Genomic DNA, 13,512 nt, shown 5'->3' with positions numbered 1-13,512 from the left:
CCTGCTTCCCCCCCTCCACTGCTTCTACCACAGTGGCATCATCCCTCTGGTGGGCATGGAGCCTGGCACTTAGTAAGAGCACATTCAAATTCTGTTATTTGCTAACTGATGTGTGGTAAGAAAACAGCTTATAAAACACATCCTTATTAAAATAAATTGTTCTCACAGAATTCTTCCTAACCTTCATTAATGTAACCAACACTGGTTCACGCTGTGCCTGGCCCCGGATTGAGGCTCACAGAGGAGAAACTCTGGCCTTGCCCTCCAGGAGATCATAGTGTAGGAGGCCAAAGGCTGCAGGTCAGTGGAACAGGCATGCGGAGCGCAGGGGTAGGGTCCCCTTGGCCACCCACATGCCCAGTTTGGGCTATGTTTCTTTGACGCAGCCACTGCAGACACAGAACAAAGCCCAGGTGCCTGGGCTGGAATCCTAGAGCCTGCAGATCCCAGCCCTGGTGACCTCACTGGCCAAGCAGAGTTTGTCCCGAGATTTCCTTCACTCCTACGGCCCGTCTTTCCTCATACTGTCCTTCTGCCAGGAATGCCTTGTTTCCTTAACTCCCTTTCTGGAGGTCAGAACCCTGTGCCCGCTTTAAGGAAGGCCTAGCTGGAGCTAACATTTAAGGGGACCTTTCCTATGTGCCAGCCCTGCTCTTAGCTCTTTATGCCAGTCCTCTCTTTAAACCCTCCTCCTCCCAAAGACCGATCCTTTGTTTGTGCCCTCTGCTGAGCCTGCTGGAGGGCTCAGGCACCGGCTGCTCGTACCTGGTGGTCCTTCTCTGGACTGCAAGTCTGAGAGGATGGCCTGGCTCCTAGCTCTTAGGAGTGGCTTCCCCTCTGCACCTCCCTGAGCCTCACTGACTCATCTTAAATGGGGATAACAGCACCCCAGTGTTGTGGGAAAGATTACATGAAAGCTTCGGGAACTGTAGAGCACGGTGCTTGACACACGGTAGGTGCTCAGGGAAACAGCAGTTGAATCAGTACGCTTGCAACAACACTTCCCCTCCACCCCATAAAAACAACTCCCCTCCCACAGTACTTCATTGAATGAATATTTGAGTGCCTACTATGTTCCAGGCTAATTACACGGCTAATGACAAAGTGCAGCTCATGTTATACAAACGCCTGTAAACGTTGCCTCCTTTTGCAAAGAAGCCAGAGCCTCATGCTCATTTATCCAGCTTGCTATGGGTATGGGACAGTCCTGGCTCCCATCTGGGCCTGCAGCCAAGCCAAAGTCAGCCTTCTGAAGGTCAACCTGAGAGCCCTTACAATCACGTGAGACAGAAAACCAGCCAGAGAGCAGAATGGCCAGGTTCTGATGCCCTCTGGTGTCAGTGTGCTGTCACTGGTCGGACCCTCGTATCCCACCACAGGCCGGGCAAGATAAGGCGCTGAGGTCAGAACTCTCCCACAGGGCAGTGCACGGTGTGCAAATCTCAATTTTCTTTTGTGAGGCATGCCCTCAGCTGTTCTGCCTGGAGGTCCACAATCTGTCAGGGTCCTAGGTGCCTACTGGGGTTCCCTGTAGGGCTCTAGATCTCATACTAGTCCTCCACCCTAATGGGAGCCTGGAATCAGGTGAAGATCGGATAGGGCTGAACTCAGCCAGGCTGTGCACGTCTGCACCTGCCCCAGACACTTACAGCCCAATGGCTGGCACACCAGTCTCTGCCACCCCGGCCAACCCCATTCCCCAGGGTCACAACTTGGGCCTCCTACCTTCCCCTCCCAGGAGCCCAGCCGCGACCTGAGCCACATCTAATCTCATCAACAGCCTCTCTGCGCTCTACCACCCTCCCCCTGCTGGCTCAGCGTGGCCACTGCAGCTGAATGGAGAGCTCCTCTACGGCCTAAAGAAACCCCCCCATCCTTTCCTCCAGAATCCCCTGCTATCCAGACTCCATCGTCCTCCCACAACCTAGCCTCCCCGGGCACAAGACCCTGAAGACCCACTCCCCCACAGTTCTTCGTGCACCCCTTGGCTGCCCTGACTTTCTCTACCCAGAGTTTGGCCTATCTGCCTCTGACAAACCTCCCTGCATGCTGCAAAAGCCTATTAAGATGCCACCAGTGGTCAGGTATGTGGTTGAGCAGAATGGACCTTGTCCAGGGGCATGGGGCTGCATCAACCTAGAGGCAAGGCTGCCCTTTTAGAAAGTCACCCACTGAGAGGGGTGCCTCTTTCTACTTTGCCCAGTGGTGCCATATGGCAGAAGTGCCAATCCATTGCTCCCACAGTCCTCTGAGTGCTCACCGCACAGAGACCAACCATGTTTTCCCAGGCCAGGTGCAGCATCTGACTCAGGCTGGATCTATTTTATTTGTTTCCTTGTTTACTACTCAACACACAGGTGGGATCTGGACTGGCCCAGGACTCAGAGATGGCCTCTTCAGTGGGGAAGAGGACAGAGGCAGCTCTTGTTCTCCTAGGGTTCAGAGCACATGGCTGCCTCTCTCAGACAGACAGTTCTTCCTCCAGGGGGCTTCCTCCTACCCTTCACACCATCCTCTCCCTGCAGTGCCCTGAAGGCAGCCCTTGTCTCCTTAGGCCCAGAAGCACAAAACTCTACCAAAGAGTGACATCGCCTTGAGGGTCGTCTCTCATTTCTAGCTGAGCCAAAGGGATCTGATAGCTGCCCAGGGACCCTGGAGATTACAAGGCCGAATTGTTGTCAGTCTTAGCCTAGCAGTTCTCTCTCTCTCCCCAGAGAAAAGCTGGGGTCCAGGCAAAGTCCCAAGCAAGGTGGACACATGATCTGGGAGTGCCCCTACAGGTGTACGGGGTATTCCATCCAATGATCACTACTCAGTCTCTTACTCTAATGCCAAGTGTGGCATCTTTGAGGAATTTCCTGTTTGCACCGAGCAGCCGGCCCCGTATGGAAGCGGCTGTCACCTGCACCAAGAGTCTCCTTCCCTGACCGCTCCAAGGCCTCCGTACAGTCCCTCAGTGAGGCAGTTCTCCCATTCAGGGAAGCACGTGGCCACTTTGGGAAATGCTCCACAATGAAGCAGGACAGAAGGCCAGTTTGAGTCAGTGTCTGCTGAACCCCAATTTCAGACCAAGGACCCAATACTGTGAGGGGCTTTTTCTCAAAGGTCGCTGATTACTCCTGGCACATGTGGCCCTGTGGTCCCCAGACCTCTCCCTGTGGCTGCAGAAGACCAAGGTTACAGAGAGCTGCCCTTGGATCCACCACTGGGTGAGGGCCTACTAAGGGTAGAGCAAAGGGTCCTGGCACTAGAGAAAGGCTCTGAGACCATCACCAGTAAATGGTGGCTGTTGCTATCACCATCCTCCTCCTCCTCATTACTTGGTAACTCCTGCTCCTTACCTGTGACCCCAGCTCTAGCCCAGACCTTGCCTGCTGGATGAGCACATCAGGCCCAGAGTGGCCCTGCACAGCCGGTCCTCAGACACTGGCAGACAGAAGGAGCTTAGGGAGCTGAAGGGATTAGAGAGGCCTCACTCACTCCCCAGCTCAGGGGAAGTATCCCTGTGGCCCAACTCAGGGCAATGGGGGGGGGGGTGATTACATGGCCCACCAACCCTCAAGGTTCAGGCCTGATACCACCATGCACTTAGCAATGATTGCTCAATTAAAACCTCACATCAAATCCCACTCTGCCAGATATTACCCATGTGACACTGGACAAGTCAATTAACCTCTGAACCTCAGTGAGAAAGGGAAAGCACCACCAAACTCCTAGTATTTGCTGTGAATTTTAAATAATGCATGTAAAGTTTCAGGTAAGGATTTCAGAAGGGTTGGCTTCCCCTTCTTTGGTTCATAAAGAACCATATTACCTCCTCTGATGCTGCAGTTTGTGAAATAATAATAAACACTAACATTCTTAGAGTATTTGCTCTGGACTAGGCCCCTTTCAAGGTCATTTTAAGGTTTGAAACTTCACATACCTTATCAGGCTTAAATCTGCACATGGGCAGCCGGAAGTGGAGACCCTGTAGTGGTATTATACCCTGGAGGAACACGAGGCTCTCAGAGGGGACTGGCTGGTGCAGGCAGCAGAACTGGTGGATGAACGGGCCTGTGGTGAGACCCCAGGTGTGTGTGTGGCCGGGGAGGAGGAGGGAGGAGTGTTGGGTAAGGATTCAGAGAGGGTCCTCACAGCCTCCTCAAAGAACGCAGGGGCGAGGGAGGAGCTGACTCCTGTGAGGGGGAGGGGAGAAGGCTGGGAGCAGTGGGGACACAAGCACTGGGCAGAGCTGAGGAGTCAGGTGAACACCCTTTTACAGAAATCTTGCGAAGATTTCTGGCTCAAGGGTGGGCAGTGAGGGGTCTTGAGGAGACCCCTGCCCAGGATCAGGAAGCCCCAGGTCGGTGCTGGTTACGTCTCCGATCTGCATTAAAACGTCGGGGACCAACACCCTAGGTTTCTGGATACTGGGGATGGACAAGGATGCACCACGTCTGTCCCTTGGGGGACGGGGGGGCTCGGCCTAGTCTGATCACCGATGAAGCTCGCTATAAGGGGAGAAGGTGCGAGAACTGGAGCGAGGTTGTGCGGTCCTGAGAGCAAGGCCCCTCATTTCCACACACCTAGCTGCTTCTCAAACCCGACCCGGAGCCCGCCAGAATTTGAGGGGGTGGGGGGACGACCTGGGAGGCCCGGGTCGGGGGAGGAGGCTTGAAGGGACGGCTCAGCAGCGGGGACTGGGGGCTCACTTCCACCCGGGACCAAGATCCCACAGCGCGCTGGGGATGGGGGTCTGGGACGAGGACAGAACGGGGACTTACCCGCGAACAGCCAGAGGGATCCCCCGGAGACGAGGAAGAAGGTCAGCATGTCGGTGAGCGGGGCCCAGCCTGGCCCCGCACGGCCTCCCGGGCCCGCTGCCCCGCAGCCCCGCAGCCCCAGCAGTCGCCGCGCCGCCGCCGCCGCCGCCGCCGCCGCCGCCGCCGCCGCCGCCGCCGGGTATTTTTAGCCCCCGCCCCCCGGCTCCGCAGCGCCCCCCCCTCCGCGCCGCTGCGGAGTCCTGGCAGGAGGGGGAGGGCGCGGCGCGCGCTCCGCACGGGAGCCCCCCTGCCAGCCCCGCAGCCTGCCGAGTCCGGAGCGCCCCCCGCGCTCCCAGCCGCGTAGGAACCGCCGAGGTCCGGGCGGGGGAGGGGCGGGCCGCAGCGCAGACCAGCCCTCTGCGCCCCCGCCCCCAACGTCAGGACCGGGCGTTGTGGGGAAACGGGCAGGAGAGGGGCGCACGGGAGACGAGCGCGGGAGCGTGACGCCGCGCCCACCCCCCTGCTGCGCGACCCTTACCCCGCGTGACCCTGCCTTTGATTGCTGGGCAGGCTCGGGTGGCAGAGGGGTTGCGGTCACCTGTTCTAGGAGGCACACGTGCCTGTGAGCCGGTTCCCGCTGCCGCGGACGACCCCTAGGACCCAAGTTTGCAGATACCAGGAGCCTCTGGGTGCCAGGCCCGCAAGCTAGTGAGGAGAGAGGTGGCGAGGGTCTGTGTAGCCTCTGGCAAAGGGATCACGAGGCCTGATCAGTGCCCAGATTCCTTGGGGACCACAGACCTCAGATCTCCCCTTCTGGGAAGGTTGGATCTGAGGCCACCAAGGTCACAGGAGGCTCCATGTAGTCACAGCCTGCCACATGGGGTCACAGGAGGTCACAGGAAGCCACATGGAATCACAGGTGTTTCTTGAGGACACAGGCCATCATGGTCTTCATACATAGCTATTTGTGGCACATGAGACCTTAAGAAGCCCCTCACAGCTACAGTGTATGGCTACCCAGCCACCCACAGCCACAGATGGTCACACTGTTGGCTGAGGGGTTGGACACCTTCTGTTTCAGTGTCTGGGATGAAAGGAGAAAGCCCACTGGTACATTCTTCTGAAAGAATAAGTGTAGAATAAATGTAAATATCCTGCTGGGCCCTACACCACCTGGATTTCAAGGTCACCTCCTCCCAACACTCTTGCTTGTTCTCAAATGTGCATGTCCCACCAGGCATCCAGCACCGAGGACAGCGCTCAAGCAGCCCAACCCAGAATATATGCAACCCTCCCAGGCCAGGCACTTAGCTGACCCACAAAGAATAGGATGGGAAACCAGAGGATAGAGGTCAGGTGGCACAGAATGGAAGAGCCACAGAATGGAAGAAGGTCTCTTCAGACCCACCAGAGACTACCTGCCCTGTGTGCATGTGCTCAACAACTTAGCAGTTAGGGTGTGAGTTTGTGCTGTGGCCTCTGCTTGCAGTAGTAGTATATGGCGTGTGTGTGCCTGGCCCCATCCATGTACACTCTGTAGGTGCAAATGTGCACATGTGTGCCTCTGAGGCACTTCCCAGGTTTACAGTAGGACCTTCCACCTTCTTCCCCATCGCAGGATCTGGACTCCTGGGAGACATGCTCCTGCTGGAACCCAGGCACACAGCCTAGCAGGGACTTTGATGGAATCTCTCATGCTCCAGGCTTGGAAGGCTCCTCCAAAAGGGTGTCATAAGTCTGTCAGAATCCCCCCCCACCAAATTCCCACTGGCAGCAGATTAACTGAAGACCTACTGGTGCTCAAAAGGAGACCCGGGGAGGGAACCAGAAGGCTGGGCTGAAAGAAGGTATCTCTTCAGATCAGATTAGTCTACAGAGATGGGCAGGCAATTTCTCCATAGGGCAGGGGGGCAACAAAGAATTTCTTTGTGGAGCAGGGGGCCCAGAAACCATGCTGCTAGCCTCAGGCCCAGCCTTCTCCTACAGCACTCAGGTGCAGAAATACTCCAGGCCCCTGCGTGGCTCCTGGCAGCCTCCTCTCCAGAGTGATGTCATGGGACACATTTAGCCTGGCCTCCAGCAGGAGGTCGCATCCACTTACTCTTCCTACAGATGTCTCTGCTACTTGTGAAAAATTTGATTCAAAAAGATGAGCTGGAGCTGTGACAGATTACAGCTTAACTGAGTATTTTTCTGTTTTCTTTGAGCATGGCTTGCCTCCCCCTACTCCCTAAGGGGTGGGGATTGGAAGACTATAGGTCTGGCTGTGGAATCATGGGCCAGGTATCTTTCCTCTTTAGGCCTATTCTTACCACTGGCTATAGGGACTTGTTCTTTTCTGTCCTTGGCTCCAGAGATCTCTTTCCCCTTCTGTGGGTCTCAGCAGTTGTGACTCTGAAGCATCCAGACTGCATGGGTATGACAGCCATGGAACCCAGCAGGAGGGGACCCAGGGCCCAGAGATACCTAGGCCAGGCTGGAGGGCCCTTGGACTTTTCTCTCAGTCAGCGAGATCAGCCACAGTAGTGGCCAGCTCTGTTCACATCTATCTCCTCCCAGCTCAGCACCTCTGAGAGAGCAGGCCAGAAGGATCCTGATCATGTTTTCAGACCCTGGCACGGGGTCTGGTCCAGAGAATGCAGAGAATATTTTCTTCTTCAACAGAGTAGGAGACCATTGTCTAGAGAGCAGAACATCTGCCTTAGGTCATACAGCAATTCTGGCCTTTAGACTCCCATTCATTCCTTCATTCCTTTATTCACTCATTCAGCTAATGTTCACTAACACGTGTTTGGCCCCCTGCTGGGAACCAAGGAGGGGGAAAAAGGCAAATAGGAAACAGGGGTAATGAGCAGTTCAGGTGGTGAGCGTGAGGACACACATTTGATCCTAGCCTTACCTAGGGGAGACACCCTGAAGGAGGAAATATTCAAGTGGGGCCTTACAACTTGCCAGGCATCAAAGAGAAACAACAGACACCACTCCCAGTCCTGGCTGTAGTTCTGCCATGCTGTGCAGCCCTGGGCAAGCTTTTGTCCCTCTCTGTGTCCACGGGTACAATGAGGGGTTAATCTAGAGGTTTCTGAGCATCAGGATTAACTAGCCATGACTCTGCTGCCTCTTTATCATCACAAATGGCCTCTGGTTTGTGAGGCCCAGTGTCCATCACTCTGTGTCTAGCCTGACTGTGGCCCTAAGAACCAGACAAGGGTAGGCTCCGGTTTTCCTGAAGTTAGGATATCTGAGCCATGCTTCTCTGACAGTGGTGGACCCTCTGTTTTGTTTTGTTTTGCTTTTGAACTCTCCAACATTTTTTAACACTCTCCTTTATTTTGATAGTCTCCCACATAGTTACCTCTTCCCCAAGGTAGAATACAGAGAAGTCTCTTTTTCAGCCTCCTTTGCAGGAAGGGGTGGATAAGTGACTTAGACCATGCCAATGAGATAGAGCTTTGTAAGCCTTTGATTCAAAACCCGGTAATAAGCAAGAGGAAGTCCTATGTGTGGTCTCCATCTTACTGGCACAAGCTGATAGCAGAAGCAATGCATAGAGGACAGTTTGTGGTGTTGTTCCTAGAAGCTGAGATCTGACCCTTTTTCTTGAACCTTCCCCCAAATTCTGTGAGCTACCTAACATTCTTTAATGTGCTCCTTTTCTGCTTAAAATAGTCAATATGGAGTTTGTTGCTTGCAATCAAGTACTCAGACTGACACTGACCGACTCACTGTCCCATTGCTAAAGGTCTTTCTAGCCTCGACAGCATGAGGCTCCCACACCCCCATCCCTGCATTCGTGAGGAAATGGAAGCTCTATCTGGTGGGCCTGTGGGAGCTGAGCCTGGTTTTTGTTTCTCTTCACTCTGACAACCGCAAATATGAAGAGCTCAGCCAGAACCTGAAACCCTATCCAGAGCAAAGGCTTGCAGTATGTGATGAAATGGGCAAAGAACTGCAAACAAGTTGCAACCCATGTCTTTTATTGAAGAGTAGTATTTTCCCCCAGATTAATAAAATTGTTCAACATAAAAATGTTAGAAAATACAGGAAAGAATAAACTAAAGTAATTTGTAATCTCTTCCCCGAGGATAATGACCAATGCGGTTTTGTATATTTTCTAACAATAATAATAGTAATAATAATATCGAACATTCATATAGTGCTTAGTATGTGCCAGGCATTCTTTCTTTTTTCTCTTTTTTTTAAGAATTTACTTTTAGGTAATCTCTACACCCAACGTGGGGCTCAAACTCACAACCCCGAGATCAAGAGTTCCATGTTCTACCGAATGAGCCAGCCAGGCATTATTTATAAGTATTTTACCTATGTGTTACAGACTGAATTGTATCTTCCCCCAACCCCCAAAATTCATATGTTGAAGCCCTAACCTCCAATGTGATTGTATTTGGAGACAGGGACTTTAAGGAGATAATTAAGGTTACATGAAGTCATAAGGGCAGAGCCCTGATCTAATAGATCTAGTGTCCTTATAAGAAGAGGAAGAGACACCAGGAGGGCACACACACAGAGAAAGACTGTGTTGAGGACACAGTAAGAAGACAGTCATCTGCAAGTCAAGTAGAGAGGTCTCACCAGATACCAACCCTGCCAACATCATGATCTTGGACTTCCAGCCTCCAGAGCTGTGAGAAAATAAATTTCTGTTGTTTAAGCCACCCAGTTTATGGTATTTTGTTATGGAATCTCTAGAAGACTGATACAGTATGCTAAGTCGTTTAATCTTTATATCAGTCCTGTCTTTCCCCCATTCATAGCAGAGTTCAATAAATATTTGTTAAATGAATGAATGATGGATACAGTTTATTCAGTACCATAGGTTTTTTTTTTAAACTTAACCACATGAGTATTTTCTCCAAGTTATTACCTCTTTAAAATTTAAAAAATGGGTACATGATAATCGTTCATGCATTTATTCAGTTAACAAGTATATGTTGAGTCCCCACTAGGTGCAAGGCATTGTGTAGGTACTGGGGATGTAGCAGTGAACAAACAAACAAAAAGTCCCTGCCCACATGCAGTGTGCCTGCTCCATGGAAATCCCATTGCCTAGCTGTCAGACATGGATTAACCCACGTATTTGGGAAGGTTTTTTTGATTGAAAATTTTCTGATGAGCCAACTAGACAAACACAAGCAACCAGATTCTTTACTTTTGAAAAGGCCAATTACATGACTCAAGGGCTCCTGGGGTTTCCCCAGAGTCACAGAAGGACAAAGATGAGGGCCTTGGAATTTGTCCTGAGTCCACAGGTCTGGAAATTATGGCTAATCAAGCCACCAGCACCAGATCCTGAGGAGACACCTGTGTCTCCCACTCACACAAGGTCAGGATTTGATGGGAAATAAGTCACATTTTTAAGCTTTGAAAATAAAGCAAACAAAAAAAATTGAAGGAAATAGAGATGAATGTTTATACCATCCAGGGGTAGGGAAAATCTTTTTAAGTACAACAAAGAAGGCAGAAACCACAAAGGAAAACACTGGTGATTTGAAGATCTGACTGCATGCAAATTTTAAATGTCTGCATCTTAAAAACCATTAAAAGAATCTAACAGATAAATAACTTGCAAAAAATATTTATACCACAGACAACAGGAAAAAGTTTTGACATGTTACCCCAATCAAGAAGAAAAAGATTAATAAGCAAAGGACATGGACAGGGAGTTGAAGAAAGAAGCAATACTGCCCTTCTCTGCATGGCTGGCCATGGAAGTGAATGATGAAGCTACTGCCTGAAGGTCACCATCCCTTTTCCTGTTTCCTTCCGCCAAAAACTGGTGGGGTCCCCTCTCCCAGCCATGTCATAGGGGCGCTCAGAGGGCCAGCATTCCATAAGCTCTGCCTCACTCATCTGGAAGGATCTCCCCAGCCCCCTACACTCTTCCCATCTAACAAGAATTCAGACCGTTCTTCCCGGTGACCACTTAGGCAGCTCAGCCCACTGGCCACGCTAGATGATCTCAATAATAAAAGGAAGGTAGAGATCAGAAAAAAGTATAGGCATCTGAATGTCTGACATCCTGCAAACCTCTCTTGAAAGGCAGTTTGGCAAGGTGTATCACAAACCTCAAAAAATTCTTACCTTTGACTACCACCAGTGGGTTTGCTTAGGAATGAGCACAAAGGAGAAACATGAGGAATTATTTGTTCACAAGGACTGTCATTGCAATATTATTTACAACAGTGCCAGATTGGACACTGCCCAAATATTCAATCACAAAGCTGAATTCGTTTTTGTACATCTATAAGATGGTATATGCACTGCTACCCATAAAAATGATGATGCAGAACACCGCACAATGACACAAAGAGATGCTCATGGCATGTGGCCAACTGAAAAATGCAGCTTATAAAAACAGTATATTCAGTACAATTCCAATTATGTTTGAAAGCATTTATACATTCATGGGAAAAATGGACAAAAGATGAATAGTTGTTATCACTGAGTGGTGGGATTATAAGGTTTTTTTCTCTTCTTTGAATTTATCCATATTTTCCAAATTTTCTACAATGAATAGACATTTTTGTAACAAGGAGAAATCTAATATAAGAAGAAGCCATTGCAGAGCCCCCTCTCCGTTCAGAAGGGGCTGGGGTATTGGAGAGTGAAGCAAGCCATGGGAAGATCTTCAGAGAAATCAGGAGGATGTTCCTCCCAAATGGCAGGAACCTCAGGGTGTGAGGAGAGGGTCAGTGCTATGAGACTCCTTACCTCCTGACCCTGGGGGTTCTAGGCACCTGCCCCAGGCTTCCTTTTCTCTGGTAGCCATTAAAAGTCCTCACTGAGCTGGGGCTGGGGAGGGAGATCAGGGTTGGAGGTGGCCATGAAGACCTTAAGAGTGGCTCATGTCAGCCCAGGAAGATGTTATAGAGGGAGGCGAGGCAGGCAGAGGCAGACTCTTTTAGACGTAGTGGAAGGAGATCTCAAGGAGGGGCCAGGTACCAGGGAAGTCCAAGGAGATATGAATTTATAGAAGAGGATGATGCGTTCCTGGAGGCAGGCAGGATGCTTCCCATCTCAGAACTCATTATAGGGAACCAAAAAATCAAGGCCTAAGTCATTGACCACGTGAGCTCAGACCCAAGGAAAACAAAACCTGCTTTGAGTGGGGGGTGCTCTCTCAGGTCCAGGAGAAAACCAAGAACACAACACAAAGCACTTCAAAGGTGGGAGGAAAACCACTAGAAATTGGATAGAGGGTGCCAGAATGGTGCCAATGGGCCCTGCCAAAGGAAAACAACCCCAAGGACCATGGGCTGATCACCCAGAAAGGCCAGCTGGGCGGGGGCCCAAGACGTCTGGGCCAGCTGTCTTGTCCTCCCTAATCTTAGAGGCCCAGGGAGGCTCAGGGACTTGCTTAGGGTCACACAGAAAACTAAGATGAAGACCAAACCAAACCTTAGCCATTCTAACTCCCAGCCTCATGTATCATCCATTACCCCCTAGGGAGAATTTTTTTAATTTGATAATATAAGTAATCCCTATATTATACAAATTATTTGAAACTATATGGAGACATTATTTGTCATCCAATTCAATTTATGAGGTAAATATAGACAGAATTCCAAAACTTGATTTTCAAACAACTAAAAATAGATAAACCCATGTCAGATATAAATATAGGCACAAAAATCCTAGATGACATTTTAACAGATAGATTAAATATGTAAATTGAATTTTCACTAAAATAAAATAGACCCTAGCTGCAGGGCACCAGGCTGATGCGGAACAAGCAGCCAGGTGCGGTACTCACAGATGTATGGAGCATCATCCAGGTGCAAAGGCATGGTGAGCTCAAGTTCTGCTCCCACTCTAAGATATAAGCATGTTAGGATTATCTCTGCACCAGTATCTTTAGAAAACGTTGCTCTTACTATGCCCTTCATTCCATCCACAACTTTACAATAGGGGCTAGCAAGTTCACACAATGTGACTTTGTCCCCTGGTCACTGGTAACTGGTCCAATAGCTGGACCCATCATCATTCATCCCTGGGTTTTTGGGATTGGAATTTTAGCCCTTTTCTGCAGAGAGCACACATCTGCTGAGAATGTGAAAAATGAAGCAAATGTGCCCAGAACAGCAGAGATGAGAGACAGGGAGGAATTCACTGTCGAGTTCTCTACAGGGTCAGTGAGGGGTGGGGAGAGTCAGTATACAACAGCAGACCAGAAGAGCGATCAGGCCCAACTATGTTGCATCTCAAAACAAATCCCAGGTAAAGATTTCCAGCCCATCTGTGATGGAGTTGGGAGTTTTCGGGGGCCCTCATTTCTGGCTGTGCCCGCATCCCTGATTTCAGGACCCAAGGCGAGCCCAGCTGCATCCCTGCATTTGGATCATGTGAGGTACTTTCCAGGGACCCTTGCATTCCCTTGTGCTAATAGACCTAATTTTGCAGCTGAAGATATTGAAGCTTAGAGAGCTGAAGTAACTTACCCAAGATCCCAAGGCAGCCTGAGATTTGAATCCAGAGCCTTTCAGCTCCCCCACCTGTGTTCTTTCCATTATATCTACAAACAGGAAAATTGGTAAAAGTCACCTAAAGAGGAATCCACAAGAATCCCACATCTTTTCTTAATAAAACCTCTGAAAATTAGGAATAGAGGATTTTTTTATGTAAAAGAAGGAAAAAGAGTTAATTTCTTGGGAAGAGGACATTTGAATTCATAAGTCAATATATTTTTCAGTGGGAAAAGATGGCAAGTGTAACCTCAGCACCCCCAGTAATTGCAGACGTTGCTCTCCTC

General features: G+C 50.2%; 1 protein-coding gene across 2 annotated transcripts in view; it reads right to left on the bottom strand.

Annotated features, from left to right (window-relative positions):
* ACSL6 (acyl-CoA synthetase long chain family member 6) overlaps positions 1 to 4,909 on the bottom strand; it is a 60,701-nt gene extending 55,792 nt beyond the window's left edge. For both annotated transcript variants that reach the window (XM_036106455.2, XM_036106454.2), the window contains exon 1: positions 4,767 to 4,909. In XM_036106455.2, the coding sequence (XP_035962348.1) occupies positions 4,767 to 4,815 (49 nt within the window). In that variant the 5' untranslated portion in view covers positions 4,816 to 4,909. The remainder of the gene's footprint in view (positions 1 to 4,766) is intronic.
* Between the last annotated feature and the right edge of the window lie 8,603 nt (positions 4,910 to 13,512).

This window comes from Halichoerus grypus, chromosome 2, assembly GCF_964656455.1.
Source record: "Halichoerus grypus chromosome 2, mHalGry1.hap1.1, whole genome shotgun sequence".
Lineage (NCBI taxonomy): Eukaryota > Metazoa > Chordata > Mammalia > Carnivora > Phocidae > Halichoerus > Halichoerus grypus.
This window is presented reverse-complemented; position numbering and strand designations above follow the sequence as displayed.